The sequence below is a fragment of the Ambystoma mexicanum genome, chromosome 9 (genome assembly GCF_040938575.1).
Source record: "Ambystoma mexicanum isolate Mex_15411 chromosome 9, UKY_AmexF1_1, whole genome shotgun sequence".
Lineage (NCBI taxonomy): Eukaryota > Metazoa > Chordata > Amphibia > Caudata > Ambystomatidae > Ambystoma > Ambystoma mexicanum.
In genome coordinates, this window is record NC_090931.1 from 379,162,111 (window position 1) to 379,187,259 (window position 25,149).

General features: G+C 49.4%; 1 protein-coding gene across 9 annotated transcripts in view; it reads right to left on the minus strand.

The window, feature by feature from the left end:
* TSPOAP1 (TSPO associated protein 1) overlaps positions 1 to 25,149 on the minus strand; it is a 3,887,333-nt gene that overhangs the window by 917,797 nt on the left and 2,944,387 nt on the right. For all 9 annotated transcript variants that reach the window (XM_069614850.1, XM_069614845.1, XM_069614847.1 and 6 more), the window contains one exon: positions 20,522 to 20,690. In XM_069614850.1, coding sequence (XP_069470951.1) covers positions 20,522 to 20,690 — 169 coding nt within the window. The remainder of the gene's footprint in view (positions 1 to 20,521; positions 20,691 to 25,149) is intronic.

The following is a 25,149-nucleotide window of genomic DNA, read 5'->3' on the forward strand; positions in this document are numbered from 1 at the left end:
TAATGCGAAAACTAAGGGGGATAAAGGACAACCTTGTCTTGTGCCCCTACCCAGGGGAAGGGATGATGACCTGAGAGCGTTGACTGTAATACGGGTGGATGGAATTTGGAGGTTTGCCATGATCAGTTTAGTGAAGGATGGGCCAAATCTGTATGCAGGCAAAAGAGCCTTTAGAAAGTCACATGACATGCTGTCAAAGGGCCAATGGGAGTCTAAGGAGAGAAGGGAGAGTCCCCCTGAGATTCGTAGGGCTAGCGCAATTGGGTCCACCACCCGCCGAATATTGTCATGCGCGTCCCTATTTCTGATGAAACCAGTCTTATAACTATTTATTATCTGCGGAAGGGCCTCTCCTAACCTGGTAGCAAAATTTGACCATATATTTTTACATCTGTATTTAGGAGGGCTATGGGACGATATGAAGTGCAGTCCTCAGGGTCCTTCTTGGGTTTCAGCAACAAGGTTGTTGCTGATTCTGCCATGAATTCAGTCACTTTCCCCAAGCTTAAAAAGGACTAAACAAGCATAAAGAGTTGCAGAATCAGAATGTTTATAGTTTTTGTTGGTGAAGCCATCTGGGCCAGGGGATTGCCTGCAGGGAGGGATCGAATTGCTTGGGATACTTCTGGAGCAGTTATGCCCCCTATAGTGCTTCCCTCACTTCATCAGGTACCTGGGGAAGATGTGCTCGGTGAATACATTCTTGGATATGAACCTGATTCCCTTGGTGTGGGGCTGAGGCCTTAAGAAAGAAGTCCGTCATAACCTTTAACTTTACGGCCTCCGTAATAACCCATTTCCCATCCCCGTCCCTCAGGGCCCCAATGTAGTTTCGGGAGACCGCCTTCTTTAATTTAGCTGCCAACAATTTATTAGCATTATTGCCTCTGGAATAAAAGAACAAGTTACTTCTTACCTTGTAACGTTCTTTCGATGGGATGTTCCTCCGACGTATTCCTTATCTTAGATATCTCTTTCCAGCTTTGCTCTTTTTCTCTCTAGAGGGTGCTGCGCGTCGACATCCGCCGAGTCGATGTCCCTCGACAGCCGCCGTATCGACGTCGACGTCATCCTACCTATAAAGGCCGCGCGCAGCGCCGTTGCTCAGTTCTGTTTTGTAGCCCACAATAATTCTTTCTGGACTAGACTAATCACCCTGAAGGAGCGTAAGCTGCAACAACAAGGGAAGTAGTACTGCGGGAATGGATGGGAGGGTCGATAAGGAATACGTCGTAACTTGTTCTTCGAAGGGATTGTGTCCTCCAACGTATTCCTTATCTTAGATAGGCTCCCATAGCAGTATTCTGTTATTGGAGGTGGGAGTACTGACTTCATGCTTCCTCTTATTGATGAATAGAGTGCAATACTGCCCTTCCAAACCTAGTTTCCTGACTGGAGGAGGAATCCAAGTTGTAAAATCGGTGTAAAGGTATGGACGGACGACCATGTGGCAGCCGCACATATGTCTCGAACCGGCACTCCTCTTTTGAGGGCCGATGAAGCTGCGATACCTCTGGTCGAATGAGCCCTAAGATTTTGAGGGGGCTCTTTTCCTGCCAGTTTATAACATTCCAAAATGGCTAAAATAATCCATCTGGAAATGGTCTGCTTAGTTATCGGTGGCCCCAGCTTGTGACCTGCGTAGCCTACAAACAGCTGGTCTGCTTGTCTTATCCTAGCCAGTCTACTAATGTAAAAACTTAAAGCCCTTCTTGGGTCCAGCCTGTGTAACCTCTCTTCCTCTTTCCCCGGATGGGGAGGAGGATAGAAAGATGGAAGGGTAATCTTCTGTGTGATATGAAATTCAGAAACCACCTTTGGGAGGAAATTAGGCTTCACTTGCAGAACAACTTTGTCTTTGTGAAAGATTGTATGAGGGGGTTTACAAGAAAGAGCTTGTAACTCGCTCACCCTTCTAGCAGATGTAAGTGCTACTAATAAAACAGTCTTAAGGGTAAGAAACCTTAACGAACAAGAGTGGAGTGGTTCGAAAGGTGTGCCCATCAGGAAAGTTAGGACTACATTTAAATCCCATAGGGGAACCTGGAATAGTCTTGGGGGATAAACGTTAGTTAACCCCTTTAGAAACTGTATTACCAAGGGTAACTTGAAATAGGATGGTTCTTCCGCAGTGCGCTTAAAGATGGATAGCGCTGCGAGATAGCCCTTGATAGTGCCAACTTGAAGGCCTGAATTTGCCAAGTAGAGTAGAAAGGATAACACCGTTGGTGTACCACATGAAAAGGGGGCGATATTCTCTTCTCTACACCAGCTGCAAAATCTTTTCCAACGGCAGCGGTATAAAGATTTTGTTGCTGGCCTTCTTGCCGAAAGCAACACCTCCATAACGTCATCAGGGAGGTCCCAATCCTTGTACCTCAGCCTTTCAGAAGCCAAGCGTGAAGGTTGAGGGTTTTGATGTCTGGATGGAGAACCTGACCTCCCATCTGTGAGAGCAGATTCTCTCTGAGTGGAAGTCGAATTGGAGGGCAGATGGACAAGTCTAGAAGGTCCGGGTACCACGTTCTCCTGGCCCAATCCGGGGCAATTAGGATCAGGGTTTTCTGGAATCTTCTCAACCTCCTGATCATTTGAGGAATGACAGGGACTGGTGGAAACGCGTACAGGAGTGGAAACTCCCAGTCCACTATGAACGCGTCTCCCAGAGCTCCTCTCGGGGGAAATTCCTTTGAACAGAACAGATCGCACTTCCTGTTGACACTGGTGGCGAACAGATCCACCTGAGGGGTTCCCCAAAGGGCGAAGATCTCTTGAAGGACTTCCTGAGCTAGTTCCCACTCGTGGGAGACTGTGCTCTGCCTGCTCAGAGCGTCCGCTGTCAAGTTCTTCTCTCCGGCTAGGTGAACTGCCGATAGAGAGATTCCTTCTTGGATTGCCCAAAACCAGAGCTGCATCGCCTCTCTGCACAGTGGTAGTGATCCTACGCCTCCTCTTTTGTTGAGGTAATGCATGGCCACTGTGTTGTCTGTCATTATCAGGACATTCTTTCCTTGTACAGATGGCAGAAAAGCTTTCAGCGCAAGTCTGATGGCCCTCAGCTCTAACAGGTTGATATGTAGTCTGGACTCCGATGGAGACCAACGACCGCTGATCGTCAAGTCGTTGGCGTGGGCTCCCCACCCCGTAAGTGAGGCATCCGTGACTACTGTTATCTCCGGCCAAGGTTGCCAAAACTGCTCTCCTTTCAGAATGTTCTCCTGACAGGCCCACCACTGAAGGTCTCGAGCCACCCTGTCGGGAACCTGAAGAAGATCTGTCATTCTCCCTGAGAATTGTGACCACTGAGTTCTCAGTGCTCACTGGAGAGATCTCATTCTCAGGCGAGCTTCTGGCACTAGGAAAATGCAGGATGCCATGAGGCCTAGCAACCTCAAAAAGTCGAAGGCTGGGAGACGTTGGGCATTTTGAAACTTGGTGACCATCTGTAGAATATCTTGAGCCCTCACCTCTGGTGGCGAGGCTTTTCCCAGGGAAGTGTCCAGGATCGCTCCGATGAACTGGAGTCTCTGCGATGGTATCATTTGTGACTTCTTTAAATTGAGGGAGAAGCCCAGTCTGTGAAGGGAGTGGCAAACAATCTAGCTAGATCTGAGCTTGTTCCGAAGATACAGCTCTGATCATCCAATCGTCCAGGTAGGGGTAGACGTGAATCCCTTCCCTCCTTAGACTTGCAGCCACTACCGACATTAACTTGGTGAAGACCCTCGGGGCGGAGGTCAGCCCAAATGGCAGAACTCGAAATTGATAATGAGAGTTGCCAATTGCGAACCTCCGGTATTTCATGTGTTTGAGATGTATTGGCACATGGAAATATGCGTCCTGAAGGTCCAGAGATACCAACCAGTCCTGGAACTGAAGGGCCTGAAAGATCTGAGAGAGAGTTACCATCTTGAATTTGTCTTTCCTGAGGAATTTGTTCAATTCCCGCAAGTCCAAGATGGGTCTCAGTCCTCCGTTTTTCTTTGGTATGAGAAAGTAAGGGGAGTACCAGCCCTTGTTCCTCTCCGCTACAGGTTCTATGGCATCTTTCTCTAGCAGGTCTAAAATGTCCTGCAAGAGGAGCGGATCTGGAGCTTTTTGAGAGCTGATCCCCGGTGGATGACTCTGAGGTATGCGTAGGAGAGGCAGGCAGTAACCTTGTGCAACTGTCTCCAATGCCCAAGCATCTGACGTGATAGCCTGCCATTCCGCCAGATGTTGAGTTAACCTGCCTTCTACAGGTGTCTTGTGAGGGAAGTCCTCAGAGTGGTTTAGGGGCGGCTGATGCAGATGCCGATGGTAAAGAGGCACCTGCTGTTGCTGCGGCTTTTGAATATCTATCCCGTCCACCTCGGGTAGTTCTTCTTTGTCCCCTTTGAGCCGGTCGTCCTCTACCTCTTCCGAATGCGGAGTAGAAGCGAAAAGACTTGCCTCTCGCAGAGGTTCCTGTGGGACGAAAAGGTGTCTGACGGATTGCAGCGCCTAGGGATTTTGCTGCTGCCTTTGATGTTTGCAGTTTTTCAAAAATGTCATCTGCCTTTTTCCCAAACAAAGAAGAGCCATCAAATGGCATGTTCAAGAGCCTGGCTTGCACATATGGGGCAAACCCAGACTTTCTCAACCAAGCAAATCTCCTGGTTGTTGTACTTGCCGCCATTGCTCTGCTGATACTGTCAGCCGAGTCAATGCCCGTCTGGAGGGATTCGCACATAGCGTCTTTACCGTCCCTTATGATATTTAGGAACGCCTCCCTTTCTTCTCCCTCCGGGATGCAGTCAGCCGATGTAGAAGCACACTCCCAAAGTGTATGGCTAAATCTAGCAAGGGTGCAAGTAGCATTAATAGATTTTAACGCCATCTTACATGCCGCAAAGACTTTCTTAGCCATAGCATCGTATTTCTTATCGTCCCTGTCCTGTGGGACGGTAGGGTAAGCAGTCTTGATGTCAGTAGAAGATGCTGCTTGTACCACCAGACTTTCTGGGGATGGGTGTTTGGACAAAAACTCCGGGTCTGCAGAAGATACCCTGTATTTAGCAGACAGTTTTTTATTTACTGCCGGGACGACATCTGGGGTTTCCCAGTTCGTCATTATTTTTCTTTGAAGAGCTTTATGAAAAGGTACTACAGGATCCTCCTGTGGACCTTTATCAAGAATATCCGTGAGGTCATCCTGTTGGAAAGCCGGTGAAGGTGTTGACCACCCCATAAATTCTGTAATCCTGGCCATTAAGGCTCTATAAGGGGTTTCAGCATGCTCCCCTGGGTCTGGCCTAGCGAACTCCACCTCCTGGGAAGTGTCTAAACCACTTGCATCATGTAAGGAATCATGGAGATCCTTTAATCTGCGTTCCTCTCAGGATAACTCCTCTTGAACTGGGGTTGCAGATCCCTGCAACTCAAATGGCTCTTCTTGATCAAACAGTTCTCCCTCTTCCATAATTGAAGACATTGTTCTCAATTGGTCTGAGCTCACAAAGGGTGTGAAACCCATCTCCAAGGCAGAGGGTGCCAAACTTGTCGTAATCAGCCTCGAAAACGCCGATGTCGTCGACACTGACGTCGAAGGCTTCGAAAGTGGCGTCGAAAACAAAGGTGGAGGCCTCGAGGTCTTCGATAGAATCGGAATTCTGCTCGAGGATATCGACAATCTCGACGACATCGAAGACCTGGGAATAGCCACTGGGTGCGCCGCAACCGTGACTTTCCTTGGCGTCGACGCCGGTGTCGAGGATGGCGTTGAGTCGACAGACCCGTGTGTCGAAGTTCCCTTCGACAACGGCGTCGAAGACACCGACCTCGGCGTCGACGGAACCTTCGAAGAAGGATTCGAGGTCTTTGCTTTACTCGAGGGTTCGTGACGCGCTTGAGAAGCTTCCTTCGCTGGGTGCTGCGACTCGCGGCGTTTTTGACCTTCGGGTCTTTCGACCAGAGCATCGCTCTCGGCAGTCTTCGAGGGGGTCGAGGCCGCTTTCTCGAAGACGCTCATCATATTTTTTCGGAATTCCTCCCATTCAGCCCGGGAACTATGCTTCGTAGGGCAAGGGATTCTCTTAGGTGAAACAGAGGAAGAGGAGGACGAAGAAGGGGATCTTCGGCGTCTCCTTTTCGAGTGCTTCGATCTCGAAGAATGATGGGACCCGCTTCGAGACCTGGAGCGCGAATGGTGACGAGGAGACGAATGTCTCGACTTCGTCGAGGAAGAAGAAGCTTTAGAAGTCTTACCTTTTTCCAGCTTCCCCCTACGCTCTTTCAGGGCTTTAGCTGTCATGGACATACAGTCCTCACACTCCGAATAATGGTGTTCAGCTCCCAAACACCACAGACAGACCCTGTGAGGGTCCGTTAGCGACATCTTTTTTCCACAGTCTCGGCATTTTTTAAAGCTGGACCGAGGGGTCGTCGGTTCAGACGAGGAAACCCTCGAGTATGGATCGAATATCTCGAGGAAAATGGAATAATATATCTACGAAACTGAGCAGCGATATTCCGAGGCACTGAGTAAGCGCGGAAAAACGGAACTGAGCAACAGACGCTGCGCGCGGCCTTTATAGGCAGGATGACGTCGACGTCGATACGGCGGCTGTCGAGGGACATCGACTCGGCGGACGTCGACGCGCAGCGCCCTCTAGAGAGAAAACATTTCCGAGGCCAGCAAAGCTGGAAAGAGATATCTAAGATAAGGAATACGTCGGAGCACACAATCCCTTCGAAATATTGTTTTGTCCGAAGGATCGATTGAGCACTCTTCCCTGTGAGATGTGCCACTAGGGTCTGCCGAGCTATACAGAGGTCTCGGAGGGGGCTGCTGATTCCCTCATGCTGTATGTTCTTTTTCCTTCTCTTGAACTATTGCTTCTAATGTGGCTTATTGCTGTTTCTGGGCCCTCCCCCAAGCTGCTAATTGTTCTATGATAACCCCCCCCCGAATCACTGCCATCCAGGCACCCCAATTAGTCTGAAAATCTAATTCCCCAGTGTCATTATCCCGGAAATAATTTATCATCGCCCCTTCTACATGAGCTTTTAAAGCGACGTCAGTCAGTATAGCGTCATTGAGCTTACAGGGAGGCCTATATAGCATAGAGGACTAGACCAACTCCAGTTCAAGCCTAAGGGGAGAGTGATCTGATGGAGCTTTTGAAAGAATTTCTATCCCCTTAATAGTCGGGAAAAGGGTGTTAGAGAGCAAAAAAATATCTAGCCTAGAGAAGCCTTTATGAAGAGAAGAATAAAAAGTATAATCTCTTTCCCCAGGATGAAAGAAGCGCCATGTCTCTATTAACAAATGTTCCCTCAATAGTGTCGCCATAGAATAGAAGTTTTGCTTGTTGTTGGTAGTAGGAGCCGGTGATTTATCCATAATCTGATCTATGACACAGTTGAAATACCCCCCAGGATAAGTTCCCCTTCAGCAAATTCAGCTAGGATATCTGAGAATTTTTGCGAGGAACTATGCCCGTTTCTCATTAGGGCCATATAGAACAGCTATAGTAATCTTACGATCCCCAAAATACCTCTTTGTCCTCCAATACCTTCAACACTCTCAAGGCCAGGCCTCTGCGAACCATGACAGCGACTCCCTGCGTTGAAAGGCCGCTAATAGCAAATTATGTTTGAGGGTACAATTTACTGCAGAGACTCTTTTTGTCTGCTGCCAATAAGTGGGTCTCCTGTAGGAAGACCAAGGCTGCATCCAGAGAGGAAATTCTATGTAACAATGCCTTGTGTTTTACTGATGAATTAAGACCCTGCATATTCAGGGTCAGGCAAGGAAAGTCAGGGGATGCGATCATGCTCCACAACCAGCCAGAAATCCCTTAAACGAGCCAGAACGATAAATGGGAAATCCCTTCCCAGGAGTCTCCTTGAATCAGAGCAACAAAAATCCCTCGTGTGACCAAAAAATAAACAATAACACCCCAAAAAGCAATGGAATTATAATATTGTACTAAAAGCAACTCCATAATCATTTGTGATAACATGGGTGAATTCCCTCATGGCATCCTCTTAACCCCACAGCTATTCCACCAAGTCTTTGAGCAATTAGTGGCATGTTTAGCTTTCCCCAGTGGCTTGAGCTTATGAACCAGAGATGTCAACTAGTTAAGAATAGAAATGACCAACCAGTCAGCCGGCTGGCCAAAGTATCAGGTAGGGGCTCGCCGGGCCTGACCCCATCTCTGCCTCTGAAGGTGATTTCGCTAAGTGTCTCCTCGTCCAAGGCTTCCTTGTGCTGCTTCTGAGTCCCGAGCTTAATCCGACCCTGTCCCAACATCATCTAAAGTAAAAACCAAGGTAGCGTGCATTAATTCTGCCGTCTCCTCTTACAAGCCAATGATGGATCGTTGATTTTGATATTCAAAGAGCAGTTTACAGGGAACCCCCACCAATATTTGATGTTCTTGATTGTAGCCAAGCTGTGACTATATGCAGCTTCCTCCAATTCGCCGGTGTCCTAGGCGAGATATCTTGATATAAAGAAAGCTTTGTCCCCCGGAATTGAAATGGCTCTTTTCGGCTGCTATCATGATCCCCTCTTTCAACTGAAAGTAGTGGACTTTTGAAAATACATCCCGCATCAGGTTGCGCCGTTGTTGCATTGAGGAATAAACGCAATGCGTTCTATTGAGCTCCAGAGCAGTGGTGTCTGGGAGGTCTGGTAAGGACCACAACAGATCCTGAATGTAGTCTGCCAGGTCTTGATCTTGTACATGCTGAGGAACGCTGCACATTTGATTGTTGTTTCTCCATGATCTGTTCTCCAGATCCCCTTGTTTGGCCCAAATAGCTTCAAGCTGTTCTTCAATGCCCACCAGCCTGTCTGCCAGCTCCACGTGCTCGTGTGCCTGAACACATAGCGTGTTTTCAACCTCATTCACGCGCGACTCTAGCCCCAACAAATGTGAGTTGAGATCTGCAACAGTCTTGACCAGTGCCTCTTTCGTAGATTTGATTTCTACTGTGAGATGCTGTTTCAGGGTGGAGAGCATCGCCATAAGATCCTCCTTAGTGAATGAGGGATGAGGGTGAGCCATTCCGGGCAGTTGGCGATTGAACCTCAGCGTGAATTTACCAAGCCGATTTCTCCTCGTCTTGCATGCCTGGCAATGGCTTAATGTCACCAGCTTTTGATTTTGTGCTGGATTTAGCCATCGCTCCAGGCTACCATGTATTCCTGGCCGATGGGGCTTCTTCTGCAAGCTCGGGGGCCCATTTCAGTTGGTTCCAAGCAGAAGTGGCTTCTTCCAAAAGCACGTTCATAGCTACTTTCAAGGGCACCAATTTATATTGTAAGTGCGCCAATAACACTCACAGGCCCAGGTTCATACAACTGGAGCAGGACCCCTTGTGTACAAACAATTATAAAGGCCTGCCCAGAGGGCCTCCGACCGTAAGGGAACTCCCAGATGGCCACGTAGACAGTCTTCTATGGGAGCAAACCAACTCCACAAGCCGGCACAGGTTTGCAACAATGCCCAGGCCTCTTTTAATGATAGATGTACTGGGGGCCCGTAGGCCGTGTCTTAGCAGTATGGTCCCTACAGCATTTCCCAGCCGCACCTGCTCAAATCCGTTGCAGACCACTATCAGAGCCCTGCTCCCCTTAGTATCAACACGGGCTGTTGGGGCAATCAATGTACATTATGTGCAGATCAGCTCATGGGGGCGCCCACCAGAGTACCTCTAAAACTTTTCTGGACTTCTTTTCAATGCTCCAGGCAGCCCGCTTCCCCATTGATGCCACACACACACTCAGCCTCTCAAGCAGGTCGGCCCGCACCTCTGCCTCACTCACCCACCCACGAGAGGCGCAGGACCAACCTGCCAATTCACTTAGCTCCTGTTGGCCCTCCGAGAAGAAGGCCAGTGTCCCGCTGTGTGTGAAGTGGCTAAGCCGTCCCTGTGAGCACACCAAACTCTTCGTCAGCTCCAATCCTCCCGTCAAGTCGGCCTCCAAGCCGTTGGAGTCTCCCATGGTCGGGGCACTGGGCCCCGGAACCCACTATCTGCCAATAAACTCAGGTCCCCACTGCAAAGCCTCTGTTCGCTTTCACTGCAGGTGCCCCCTAGGTCTGCGAGGGGCTGATGCCTGCGCTGCACTCCTCCCCCCGCAGCATCTGCGAGTTTGCAGACCTCAACTGAGGCCAGCTCGGGAAATGCTTTTGATCCGCAGGGGGCTTTCAATAGGAAACTGCAATTCAGCCAGCAGTAAGGTAGATGCCTCCGGGGGAGCCGTGTCGCAGTAAAACTTTTTTTTTGTGTTATTAAAGCAGAATTTAAAGGGTTTTTTGGGCTCATAAGATGGATCTTATGGCAGGCACATCCACCTTGGTTGCCGCCTGGCCACGGCCCCCACCCCCTCCTTTGCAATAGATACCAGAACACGCATAATAAACACAATCCAGATGATGATGATTCTCTCCAGGGTACTATATCTTTTCCAAATGTTGCTGGTCAGTGTGCCAGAGCAAATGTTTAAAGAAACCAGGGAAAAAATGGTCTGTTTTATTTGGCAGGGGAAAAAAAAACAGAATAGGCTATGATGTCCTTTTCTTGCCAAGGAAGTCAGGGGGTGGGATTACCTAGCCTAGAGTCTTATTAGAGGGCGGTACAGATGGGGCCCTGGTACTGCATCTGAGGAGAAACCTTTGATGTCCTTTGTGTATGGGGATGTGGAAGTAGGCATCCTTCAAGTCCAGCGACGATAGGAAGTCGCCCTCCTCCAGCTGTCTCAGCACGTGCTGAAGGGTGACCATCCGGAACTTCTGGGACTTGATGTATTTGTTGAGGCGGCGAAGGTCCAGGATGGGTCGCCAACCGCCGGTCTTCTTTCGGACGAGGAAGTACCGCGAGTATACTCCGGAGCCTCTTCGGGATGAGTTCTATTGCGCCCGTTTTTTAGCATTGCTTGTACCTCCAGAAGTAGCTGTGGCACGTGGTTTTCCTTCCTGGCCACGGATGGTAGACGGGGACACTTTCTTTGGAATTCCAGAGTGAGCCTGTGGGCCAGCGCATCGAGCACCCAACAGTCGGTGGAGATAGACTCCCACACGCCGACGAAATTCGCCAGCTGGCCTCCCACCGAGGTGCTTGGGTGGGGGCCCGATGTCACGGTCGGTTCAATCTTGCTTCGCCGAGGCCTTGCCTCCTTGGCGACGCCGCCGATGTCTTCTGGCCTCCTGCGACGATGAGCATGCCGCTTGGCGGTATGACGCAGAACCGCCACCAAATCCTTTGGAGGCACCTTGAGACTTGCCTCCTGGGGTCCGAAAGGACGGCCGTCGTTGATGGAGAAGCTAAGGCCTGGGCCGTCTCGGTGTCCGACTTGATGTCCTGCAGTGACTCGTTCACTGCCTTACCGAACAGATTGTTCCTGTCGAAGGACATGTCCAGTCTGAACATCCTGACGGAAGTCGGTGGCCCTGAGCCAACCGCACAGGTGAAGGCAAACGCTGTTGCCCATCTGGCGAAAACCGGTGCCAGCGATGTCCGTGGCCACCGTGATGGCGTGGTCCGACGCCACCTCTGCCCTCTTGTCGTCTGGCAGGAAATCCAGGAGGGGAGCGATCTTGAACCACTGCAAAGACCACTGAATCTGGGGACGGCTGAGCTCTGAGGCACATCGGGGCGGAATCTGGGACCCAGTACTTCTTCTCATACCGGTCCCTCTTCGCAGGAGCTGTGGACGGGTTCTTGAGCAGCGATAGTCCTTTGTCCCAGATGTCGCCCAGTAACGGGACTGAGAGGACGGTCTTCCTCTTGGCCTCCTGTCGTTGGTAGAGGAAACCCTCCATCTTCTGCTCTTCGGGACAAAGCTGGAAAAGCTCAGACGCCCTGGCGATCATGGCGTGAAAGGAGCCAATTTCGTCGGGCGGGGAGGACCGGGCACGGGGTGATGGGTGATCCATCCCGTCGTTACCACCGTCGTCTTCCGTCCCCGTCATCGCCGTATCCTTTCCCGTCTCATCCATCGGTGAAGGTGAAGGCTGGAAAGGAGGGGGAGGATGGATTTGCCTCTGCTTGTTCGGTGATAACCCGACGGTCCAGGCGCAGCTGGATCGTCCGCTGTGGGTAAGGGCAACCTTGTCCTCATCTCCGTACACAGGGTCTGGATAGCCATCAAGATTGCTCCTGAGTTGTCCTGTGGCATAGGCATCTGTTGCGATGGGAGCCACCGTTGATCTCTATGTCCGCCTCGTCAGGATCCTTCCCGTAGGACTGGACTTCCTCGAACTTCTTGTCCAGGATCTTTTTGACGCTAGCCAGCTCATCTTCGGAGGTGGTATCTGTGTCCGTTATGGCTACCGTGCCCCCCCTCTTTCTCGTCCCGGGGTTCCACTGGGGTCTTCTCGATAGGTTGAAAAGATGATTCCCTCTGGGGTGCCAGGGAAACTCTAGGCCAAGAAGTCGATTCCACTGGGGTAGCCTCCACAGGCGGTTGATGGCGTCTGGGACATCGGGCCCTTCCTGGCAGCTGAGGAGCCCGAACCAACGGCGCTCCCGGTGCCCCCGGACTTGCGGTGCTTTGCCTTATGTTGGGCCATCGTCGCCGGAGCGCCCTCAAAAGTCTTAGAAGACCGCTCAGACTTCTTCTTCGCACCTGCTGCTGGGCTCTTCCCTTCCAGCCAGTTAGTGAGTCGAGTCTGACAGTCCTTCAATGTCCGGGCAGACATGTTCTTACAGAATGCGTAGTCCTCCTTCACTTGAGACTTGTCGTCGTGAAGGCAGTAGAGGCACCGGGAGTGCTCATCCTCAAAGACGTTCTGCAATCCACATCCAGGGCAGTTCCTAAACAGCTTGGATCCAGTAGGCGTTGTGTCTCCTTTGTCCTGGGCCATGTCCACGTGGAGTAGGCCTCAAAGATCTTCCGGAATCCTCCAAGAAGAGAAACTCCATGAAAATTCGCCCTTGAGGGGCGTAGACAAATTCAGAAACGGGTCCCCGTTGATCGGAAGAAGAATCGGTGGAGCTTGAGGCTCAAATCGACCGAAAAATAAGGGAACACACTTAGGAAAAAGGCACAACGCAGTAAAAGCTCGAGAGCTTTAGCACGAGGACTCCCAACACTTGAACGTGCGGTAAAAATCTGAAGATGGCTGCCAGAGGAGGGGCTTAGGTAGAGGGCAGTCATTGGCTGGGGGCAGTATGACCCAGAGACCAGTGATTGGTTATTAGTAGAAAGACAGCTCAGAAACAAAACTGATTTTTTCTTTACCGAGGATTCCCAGCCTGACGACGGGGAATATTCATGAGCATGTGAATCCATGCCAGACCCCATGCTGGAGAGTGGAAGGTTACCTGTCGTATACTGCTGATAAGGGATACATTACTCACCGTAATCGTATTTCTGATGCTTGTATCTGCTTAGATTCACATGCTGTGCATAGGCCGACATCTAGTGGAAGCTGCGGAGTATTACAGTTTGTTTTTCGAAACTCGAAAATGGGCGTCGACACAGGCGTGCCAGTAATACTATCCCTAGTGTGACGTCCACTGTACCCAAGATCCCTCACGCGTCTAGGATCCTCAGATTGTATTTTATCTGACATGAGGAAGCATGAGGAGTAGCGTGAGTACAGATAATCCAAGCAGATAGACAGAAAGGTAAGACTACAAGCAATCATGCGCCTTCTCTCGGAGGGGAGGAAAGGTGGGTCGCATGTGAATCTAAGCAGATACAAGCATCAGAAATACGATTACGGTGAGTAATGTATCCCTTCTGAGGCTTGTGGAATCTGCTTAGATCACATGCTGTGCATAGATTAGCGAGCAGTACCAGAAGAAGGAGGTGGGATGTGAGAAGGGTCATGAGCAAACAGGTGTCTTAGAACCGCTTGTCCCACTTGTGTATCTGTCTTGGAATGAGTGTCAATGCAGTAATGCTGAGTAAAAGTGTGAATGGAGCTCCAAGTAGCTGCTTTGCAAATGGTGTCGAGGGGAACATTTGCAATGAAAGCCAGAGTGGCCCCAATGCCTCTAGTAGAGTGGGCTCTTGGCGTAAAAGGCAGAGTTTTTTCAGAAAGAGAGTAACACAGCGGTATACAGTTGATAATCCACTTCGAGATAGCGCCTTTAGAGACGCGATCTCCCTCTCTGCCTGTAGCTACGGAGACAAACAGTTGATCTGTTTTCCTTAGCGGTCTGGTTTTATTTACATAGTAGAGGACCGCCCTACGCACATCTAGGGTGTGTAGTTTCACCTCAGCCGAGCTTTGCGGGTTCTGGAAGAAAGCCGGAAGCTCGATGGACTGGTTTACATGGAACTTTGATATAAATTTAGGTGAGAACCTAAGGTGTGTGCGTAAAACCAGTTTGTCTTTGTGGATAGTAAAGAAAGGATCCTGAACTGACAGAGCCTGAATTTCACTGACCCTTCTTATAGAGGTAATGGCTACTAAGAAGGCAGTTTTGTAAGTCAGGTGTTTGAGACTACTTTTATGCATGGGTTCGAAAGGGGGGCCCATGAGCTTAGCTAGCGCCACATTAAGGTCCCATCCTGGCGGTGGGTTCGAAATAGGAGGGTGAAGTCTCTTTACTCCTTCCATGAAGGCTTTAACTACTGGTACTTTCCACCACGACACCCTGTTATGGGATGTGGTGTAAGCCGAGAGGGCTGCCAGGTGTATTTTCAGAGAGTTAAAAACCAATCCTGCATCCAGCAGGTGGAGCATGTATGTCACAATGTTGGAAGGAGTGCAATTAACAGGGTTGATTTGTTTATTCTGGCACCAAATAACGAATCTCTTCCACTTGTCAAAGTAACAGTGCCTTGTGTTTGGTTTCCTGGATTCTTTTAGGATGTCCATACACCTCTGTGGTAAATTGAGATGTCCAAACTCTATGACCTCAGGAGCCATGCTGCCAGGTTCATTGAGTTGGGTTGCTGGTGCACTGTTTGACCTTGTTGCTGGGACAGTAGGTTGTACCAGGCTGGAAGTTTGATGGGCTCGCACACCGCCATCCTGCGTAGGTGTGGAAACCATGGTTGCCTCGCCCACATGGGAGCAACTAGGATGAGCGTCATCGATTCCTTGTTCATCTTGTACACCACCTTCCTGATGAGGAGTTGGTGGAAAAGCGTATGCAAACATCCCTGACCAGTTCATCCACAGGGCGTTCCCTTGGGAGTCTGGCTGGGGGAACCAGGATGCAAATCCTGGGCATTGTTTGTTTTCGCTTGTGGCGAATAAGTCTATAGTGGGGAAACCCCACTGAAAGAAGAGATCTTCTACGATGTTTCTGTGAAGGACCCATTCGTGTTCTTCTGGGAGGGAGTTTCTGCTTAGAGCATCCGCTAGGGAATTGAGCTCCCCTGGAACATGTTGCGATGACAGGAAGATGTTCCGTTTGAGTGCCCATATCCAGATTTTCTGGGCAAGCTTGGACAGATTTGGCGAACAAGTCCCTCCTTGCTTGTTCAGATAGAACATGGCTGTCGTGCTGTCCGTCCGGATCTGCACCGATAAGTTTAGTAGATGGGGCTCGAACGCCCGAAGCGCTCTGAATACTGCCAGAAGCTCTAGCAGGTTTATGTGGTTCTTGGCTACTGAGTGAGACCAGAGACCCTGCGCTGTGTGGTGGAGATGGTGAGCTCCCCACCCAGTCAGGCATGCATCTGTAGTCACCACTGCCTGTACTTCGGGATCGTAAAAGGGTTTTCCCCTTGCGAGATTCTCTTTTGTCCACCAGTGTAGGCTCTGTACAAATGTTGGCGAAACGACCACTAGATCGTCCCACTGACCACTTGCCTGAGACCACTGTTTCGCCAACCATTCCTGCATGGGACGCATGCGCAGTCGCGCGTGGGGGACCAGGTAAATGCACGACGCCATCATGCCCAGTAACCGCATTGCTTTGCGTACCGTTATTTGTTGACCGGACTGATAATGTGGAATTTGCAGTAGTAAATTCCGAATTCTCTCTTCCGAAGGGAAGGTCAACCCTTTCTGAGTATCTAGGATTGCTCCTAGGAACTGTTTTGAGGTGCTTGGCACCAGGCTTGACTTCTTCTCGTTGATTGAGAAGCCTAATCCGTGGAGGAGGTCGATAGTCCTCTGAATGTTTGTCCTGCAAATTCCTGGGGTTTCCCCCGTTATGAGCCAGTCGTCCAGATAAGGGTACACTGGGATTGCCTCCCTGCGTAGGTGTGCAGCTGCCACCGCCAGTACCTTGGTGAATACCCTTGGTGCTGAAGCTATCCCGAAGGGCAGTACCTTGAATTGGTAGTGGCGACTGTCCACCTTGAAGCGCAAGTACTTTCTGTGCGCCGGGAGCATGGAAATATGAAAATAAGCATCTTTCATATCCAAGGTTGCCATGTAATCCCCCTTTTTTAGGAGGGGGATTACCTCTTGTAGCGTGGTCATATGGAATTTTTGGGGCTTGACAGGCCGTAAGTCCAATACTGGGCGCATTGTCAAATCTTTATTTGGCACAATGAAGTAAGTTGAATAGATACCCTTGTTTACCTGGTGTCCTGGGACGAGTTCTATCGCGTCCTTTTCTAGCAGAATGGCGATCTCCTCGAGAAGGATCTTCTGATGTTCTAAGGAGTGTACTCTTTGTCGTGGAGGATGGTTCCGGGGACGCTGCAGTAATTCTATACAATATCCTGTGGACACTGTTGACAGCACCCATCTGTCTGAGGTGATCCCTTCCCAAGCCTGGGTGAAGTTGGAAATGCGTCCCCCTACTGGGGTTGCGTGAGAAGGGACCCTGAACTGAGCGTCACTGCTTTGGTGGAGGCGTGCCACCTCCCTTGTTGGGGCGGCCTCTGCCTCTCCCACGACCTCTTTTGTTACCCCTGCCGTAACTTTGGGTAGACTGCTGGCTGTTGTTCCACTGTGTACCCTGTCCCTGGGCATAGTTGCCTCTTTGTGAATTTTGTCCGCGTGGGCGACGAAAATTACTGTTCCCCCTCTGGTTAGGGGGTTTGTTGGTTAGTTGGCCAAGGGATTTCAGTGTTTCGTATTCGTCCTTGGCGTTTTTCAGTGCGTCTTCGACCGCTTTCCCAAACAATAGATCGGGTTCCACCGGCTTGTCTATTAATGAAGCCTGAGTTTCTGTTTTGAACCCCGACTGCCGTAACCACGCATGTCTTTTGATAACAGTACCTTCTGCTATCAATCTCCCTGCGTTGTCCGCGGCGTCGAAAGTTGCTTTCAATATGCAACCAGACACGGCTCTCCCTTCTGCCGAGATCCGAGCCAATTGGCCTTTTAACGGTTCAGGAGCAGAGGCTATGAGTGCCGCGACCTCTTCCCATTGATGGCAGTTGTAGCTGGCCAACAGGGTGGTGGAGTTAGCAATCCTTGCTTGGTAGGCGGACGTTGAGGCTACCTTCCTGCCAAACCCGTAAAGTTTCTTGCTCTCCTTGTCGGGAGGAGCTTCTGACGAAGATAAGGGTGCTCCAGCCCTCTTCCGAGTGTTGGTAACAACTAGGGAGTCTGGTTTAAGATGTCCTCTTATATAGAGAGGGTCAGACTGGGCTGCCCGGAAAAGTTTTTCGACCCTGGGGTTGACTGCTCTGGTGAGGTTTGGGTTCACCAGGGGCGGATCTATTCTTCGTTGGATGGATTTAAGGATAGGGATGGTCTGAGCGACCGGCCTCCTCTCTCCCACCAACTCTTCTGCGAAGTCCCTTTCCTCCTGTACACCGTGGGTGTCGATGTGAAAATGTTCTGCCGCGCGAGCGAGAACCTCATTAAGGAGGGGCTGGTTATCGACTGGCGAGTCGGTAATTGGGGCTTCGTTCTCTACCGGGGAATCTACTCTGTAAATTTCCTGCTCATCTCCTCCCTCCTCCTGGTCCTCATCATCTGCATAGTATTCCGTCCCGGTTTGTTCCTCCATAATTTCAAACTCCTGGTCCCCCTCAGGGAAAGGCTCTCCTTGGTACCTGGGGTGTGGAGTAGAGTATGGAGTAGAGTAAGGCTGCACCTCAAAGGGTTCAGCTCTTTCGAACCGGGCCTTTTTACTTAGGGGGATAGGATCAGTGGAACCTGAGGGTGTGGCCCCCTGAGGGTCATACGAGAGGAAATGCTCTGGATTCTTGTCGTAAAAATCTGCCAAGGAAGACATCCTTGACATGACCCTGTCTATGTCTTCACTGGACCATTCTTTGGAACAGGGGATGACTTTAGTAGGCAATTTAGGGGACTTATCAAGGGTACCCTTGCTGGATGTTGATCTCTCAGTAGACTTGTATTTGTCTGTCTGCTTCGGGGGAAAGGATGGTCTTACAGGAGTGGAAGAATGTGCTTTCTGCTGTTTCCCCCCCTCCCCGTGCGTGGAAAAATGTTTTCCCTGTCCCTTGGAGGCCCCGGAGACTTTCGACGCCTGGCGTCGAGGATCGGAAGAGGTATCTGTGTTTTTCGAGCGTGGGGCCTCGCTGGTGTTAACTGCGGGCTCCGTCTCTTGGAGCGCGGCCTGGGGGTGGAAGTCGTCTTCGTCCTCTGACGATCGAACTTCCGTTAGTCTAGGGAGCGAGGCACTCTTGGCAAGAGTGGATGATTGCCTTGCGTCATGAGGCGATCTCGATCGAGAGCGCCCAGAGGACACCGAGTCGGACCGTTCTATCTGTGCCTCTTTCCGAGAAGTCGACGTCGTCGAGGTTCGGTTGGACTTAGTGTGCTTAGTGTGTGTAGGGTGTGTAGCGCTTGCGTCGCCGGGGGTCTTCCCCATAGCCGCCCTGCCGGACGACCTTCCAAGGTCGGGGACCTGCGCTCGGCTGTCTTTCGACGCCGTAATGCCCTCGCCGTCCGAAAGTACGGCGTCGCTGCCATCGCTGAAGGCGCCCTCCGCTGCCATGGCCGCCTGCCTGGCGTGGTGGGCCCAACGCTTTGTCGAACGGTCCTTAAGTGTCTTAGGTTTAAACCTACTACACGCTCTGCAGTTCGCTTCGGGGTGGTCCCTCGGCAAGCAGAGATTGCACGTGGCGTGCCTGTCGACCCAAGGGTATTTGCGGTTGCACTTGGGGCAGAATTGGAAAGGGGTACCCTCCATACGCACCTTGAGGCAGCGGGCTGGTAAGTGTAGGAAATATATAAGGTGTACCTATATACCAAGAGTGAAGAGTATGTACCACCCCCCACTCTCCCTACTTGCAGGGCCGAGGCCAGCGGCCTACCAGGCCCGGGCCGAGGCCAGCGGCCTTCCGAGGCCCAGATCCGTCGTGCAGCAGCCGACGGTCGATGTCTTCTCCAGCCGTCGTCGAGTGTCGAGGGTCGACGTTGGGGTGGGGAAGGATGTCAATAAAGAATTATAAATTGCGATTATTAGCAAAAGTATGGCTAAGGCCAGGGGAATCCGCAAAATGCTTCCGACCAGTATGGCGGAAAAAAACAATCTGAGGATCCTAGACGCGTGAGGGATCTTGGGTACAGTGGACGTCACACTAGGGATAGTATTACTGGCACGCCTGTGTCGACGCCCATTTTCGAGTTTCGAAAAACAAACTGTAATACTCCGCAGCTTCCACTAGATGTCGGCCTATGCACAGCATGTGATCTAAGCAGATTCCACAAGCCTCAGAAATGGAGTTTACAGCTCCAGAGAGAATTGACCTAGACAGAAGCAATACTGACCACACACACCAGGGTTTGATCTCAAAACTCTACGTGCCCCTAATTGTAGCAAACAGGAATAATGCGCTAACACTACAACACCGACCAGAAAGGAATCTGAGAATGGTCTTGGAGAATAGAACCTGGAAGCAGCCCACTTCTTGCTAATCACAGTGAGAGCCTGCTTGACCTTGCATGGAAAAGGGAAACATTGCCAAGTGAAATGGAGTTGGCATGTAAGGCACGAGAGATATTTGAATTACAAAATCTGACTGGCATGTTGCACAACATTAAGCCTTCGTGGAAAATGGAGTGGTCCCCCTTTATCTGCAAATACAATGCTGGGAACATGGTAGTCCATTTGCAGCCTTCAGCCCTTTGGAGTCTCTGAAGGATTGAAAATTGAGTTGTCCCTACTACATGGACACTCGCAGGCACGGATGGGGAATGTTATGGTATGATCATGATGACTTTCCACCGCACAGAAGGGTTTTCGGAGGGAGAGGAAGAGGGAGAAGAAAACTGTATTTCTTGACATTCGATAGTTGCAAAATTCAAACAAGCATGTGAATCTATGAAACATCCAATGTAGTTCCAGTAGGATTTTCTCTCTCTCAGAGAATGCTTCTTGACGGTACAACTACTAATGATGGTCCCACCATCCAAATACCATGTAAAAGGTGATAGAGGATTCTCAGTTGCAGCCCCCACCCTGTGGCACTCTTTATCTAGCTACATCTGTGAAGCAACCTCCCCGTTTCAATTCAGAAATCTCCTGAAGACATTGATGCCTAGACTGTCCCACCTATTCACCTCCTCTGCCCCTCCCATTCATCACTGTGACATCTTGCACTACTCAACAGCTAGCAACAACCTATTCTATAGCATGGTCTTAATAAGCTCTTAAATGATTGTCAACAACAACACATGCTGTAGGCATAAAAGAGTAATACCTAGGTTCTCCATGGATGTTTTAGGTGTTAAAAAGCCAGATTGCAACAAATGATTCCCAACGTCTTCACTTTCGACTTCTATTTCTGAGACCATGTTACAGGGAATATATCCAATCTTTCCGTCACATTCACCTTTATAGAAACCATCAGCATCCTTGTCACCAAATACCTGTTTTAAAAAGAAGACAAGAAATTGAGGAATTACATTATACTAATGAAGCAAAACTCAATACACCCGAAGCACTACATTAAATAAGATAAAAGTTACTTATATGCAACAACAGTGCTGCAGCAATCATTAATAGATTCACATGCCCTTGAACATTCCCCCTCTTTGGACTGGGAACCCTCTGTACATTAACAAAGCAGGATTAAATGTACAACAAGAAACTGCACTAATCTCACTTTTTCAGTCATTTTACTCCAGGATTAATAATCACCCATTCCCTTAACTCCACCATCAAAGGTCATCTTCAGATTCTTGTAACGTGCGGTAAGTCTAATACAGAGCCTCCCGAAGAGGTAAGAGGGAGGGTTGCATGTCAATCTATGAAAATATGCCAATGCTGGAGAAATTAAGTTACAAGGGATTAACTATTTTCTTCTCCAGAACTGTATCTTTCATATATTCATGTAACACTGAATAAATTACTAAGCGGTTACAGATTGTTTACCAAGCAAGGAGGAGGAAAAGAAAACGGCTATCCTCAGGTGAACAGGCTGTGCATGAGCATCTGCCCGACTCTTGAACCCTACGCAGCATTCTAGTCAATAAAGTAAAGTTGTGGGTCCATTTACATGTCGTCTCCCTGCAAATGTGGTTAAGCAGTACCCCGCCAAGGTGGTAACAGGAGATGGCATGGCCCTCAGAGTGAGCTCTGTACCTTCCAGGGAGTGGCCTGCCAGCTGTCCTATGACAAAACATGTTGCAGGCCGATAACCCTCTGGCAATGTCATTATATGGTATTCCCTTGCCTGTGTCATTAAGCTCAAAGGCAACAAACAATTGAGTAGATTGACAAAAGTATTCGGTAGGGTACACATAATATCTTGGTGTCCTTTTAAGATCTAGCGAGTGGAGTGACTGTGGAATGGAGTGAGTGGAGCTTGCCTTGATGAGTTGCTGAAGAAAGTTGTATAACACCAGAGGATGTCTTTTGGAAAATTAAGGCATGGTTCTTGAAACAAAAAGGATAGATAGAAACTCCCAAATCCTCCTGGCTCTGGTGACTGCCACAAGAAATACTGTTTTCAAAAAATGTACTTAATGTCAGAGTTACGCAAGGATAATGGGTGACCCAACTTGAAAAGGACCCCATTCCGTTCCCACATAAGGGTAAACTTTTTGATCGAAGGAAAGGTCCTGGGTAGACCCTTCATGAATTCCATCACTATTCACAGAGAGGGACTCTTGAACCCGACGAGTGCAACAGGAAATGGCCACTAAGTGGACTTTGCCAAAAGCAAAAACCAGGGCTTAGTCAGCCACCTGCAGGAAATAAAGAAGCATTTCATTTGTTTGACAATCAAAATGATAAATGCATGAACCAGGGAACCAAATGCATAATCTTTTCCATTTCTTGCTTTGTCATTAAATGCTGGGTGGAGCTCTTGCTGCTGCTAGAATGTTTCTGTACTCCTGAGGCATCTCTATGTTTCCAAACACAAATTCAGAAGGAGGTTGGGGGATAAATATAGTGTTGCAGGCCATTCCCTTCCTCTTTGGAACATAGGTTGTATGTTGGCCAGAGAATGATCACTCTGTCTAGGAGAGACTTAGGTTCGAGAACCAGTACTGGCATACCCAAGCTGGGACAATAAGAATCTGTCTTGACAGCTGCAAACTGACATTCCACAAGGTTGTTGAGTTTAGTAGTAGAGGCGGGAACACATTGAGAAACCTGTGCTTTCATTGAATAGAGTATGCCTCGCCCAGGCTGCCTGGATGATGAAATCAGCTGGCGAACAACTCACACTTCGGAGGTGTATTGGGTGGTGAATAGATGTAAGTCTGGTTTATTGAGATTTTGAATATGAAATCCATCTAGTCCTGTTTCAATCCCCACTTGTGGCATGCCACCAGATCCCTGGTCAATGAATCAGCTATCATGTGTCAGGTTGCCAGTTGGTGGAATTGTACAAAGAACATCCCATGACTGAAGCCCATCTCCATAGATTCTGGGTTTACAAGAAAATAACTTGGGACCTGGTTCCTCCACGCTTCCATTGCATTTTTCTTGCCACAACAGAAGACCTTTACAAAATGCAGATGCGCAAGTGCGGCTGAGCGCTGTCATCTGCAGCAGAAGGCAGAAAGCCTGCAAGGCACCGGCATGTTGTGTACATCGTTGGATTGTGTGTTTAGTACTGGAAGATATACAATGGCACACAGAATACAAGTAAGCGGTAGGGATCATTACTCCCGGTCATTAAGAGATATTGAAGATGCCTCAAAGCAGTGAGAAAGTCACATACAACCTCAGAAGCTGTAATATACAGGACATAAAAGTCACTAAAGCGGAGGTGCTTGGACGAGGAATCAAAGAATCTATCATAAGTTGTGACAAGGGGAAAAGAACGACCCGTTTTAATAACACACAATCCTCTGGCCGCATATACTCTTCGCTCCACCGCAATGCATGCATCTACATCATCTATCCATTGTGCATGCTCAGGGGTTACACCCGAACCCCATAGCTTGGCAATGTTGCGTTTGATCAGTGCTGTGGTGGTTGCAAACAGTAGCTTATCAGTGCGAGACATCTCACCCTCGTCCTCGACACCCAGCAACATCAATTTCGGATCTCTGGGCACGATCCCACCCAGTACCTTTGTAAGTGTGTCGCAGCAGGGTTGCCAGTATAGCGTGATGTGCAGACAGTCCCATATGATGTGGAAAAAGGTACCCTCTTCCTGGCGGCAGCGCAGGCAATTCGGGTCTGTGGTTTTACCCCATCGGTACAATGCGACCCTTGGATAGTAAATTCTATGCAGGATTTTGAGCTGGACAAGGCGTAATCTGGCCGAAATAGGAGTTTCTCTCAGGTACATAAGGATCGTTATCCAGTCTTCAGGCAGTATCTCTCACCACATCCCTTTCCCACTTAGACTTTAGACTTGATAGCTGCGGTGTGGCAAATGAGGTGAGAACATTATACATCACCAAGGTGATTTTAGTGTCTATGCTATCTAGGACCAGGTTCCTCTCTATAGGGGTGCAGTCTGCCATGTCATGCAGGTCAGGCAAGTGCCGCTGTAGGGCATGACTTAATTGTGTATGTCGGTATCAGTCAGTGACAGGGAGGTTGAACTCATCCACCAACTCCTCAAATGGCACAATTCCCCCACCCCGAATCACATACCCCACTTTTGTTATTCCCGCAGTTATCCAATTCCGCCATTTTGGGAGCCTGTCCAGCTCAGGGATATGTTTATTTGCCCACAGTGGCTGTACCGGTGTGGTTTTCCCTTCCCAGTTTATATGTTTATGCGCCTCTGCCCAGATTAGTGCCCGGTGAGCAGCCATTGTTTGGTGGTATTGGTATTAGTTTTCCGGTATAGGGACTCTAGTGGGGTTATGTTCGCTCCATCTAGGGTTCGGATTTAATGTGAAGTAGCGAGGGATTGCCGTGTAATAGGTCATTTATTACTGCCATCTGACTCGCCCAATAGTACGTCTGTATACGCGGCAATCCTATGCCTCCCTCCCAGATGGAACGCTGCAGGGTGTGTAGCGCTATTCTCGGGTGTCCATTGTTCCAAAGGAGTTTCCAGAGGATTCTGTCGATTCTGTGAAACTCCCGTCTGGGGATGTGTAACAGGGCATTTTGGAGTATGTACAGGAATCTAGGCAGTGCCATCATTTTAAATAGTGCTGCTCTCCCCAGTAGGGTCAGTGGAAGGGCGTTCCAATGTTTGACGTCCTCTGCAAAGCGGTTTATGATTGGGTGGAGGTTTTTCTCTACGTAATTGTTTAAGTTTGTTGTTATCTGAACCCCCAGGTATCGAAATTGGTTAACTTCTATACGAAAGGGGCAATTCTGTATCCCTATGCTGCCCATCTCTTTCAATGGAAACAGTATGGATTTCGACCAGTTTACCCTCAAACCACTAAAAGATTTGTATTCCTTCAGTAAGCGTATTACTGTAGGACAAGAGGTTATGGGGTCTGATAGATACAGGAGCAGGTCATCTGCATATAATGAGACCCTTTCCTCCCAATCATCTGTCCACCGGAAACCCTTCCACATTTGTGATTCTCTTAACAGAATCGCCAATGGCTCTATGGCAAGCGCAAAAAGCATTGCAGACAAGGGGGCAGCCCTGTCGTGTCCCCTTGCCCAATCTAAATGGCTGCGAGAGCCACCCATTTACTCTGGTCATGACCTCTGGGGACTTGTATAGCAGCTGCACCCATCCCAGGAATTGGTCGCCAAAACCCATTCGACGCATTATTTCCCACAGTGCTGGCCAATGCACCGAGTCAAAGGCTTTCTCAAAGTCTATTGTTAATAGCGCCAAGGGACCCTGCAGGAGGGAGGATTTTTAGAGTGCAGCGTGCAGTCTGTGTATATTCATACGCGTAGACCTCTGGGGCATAAAGCCGCACTGGTCTGGATGTATCAGTG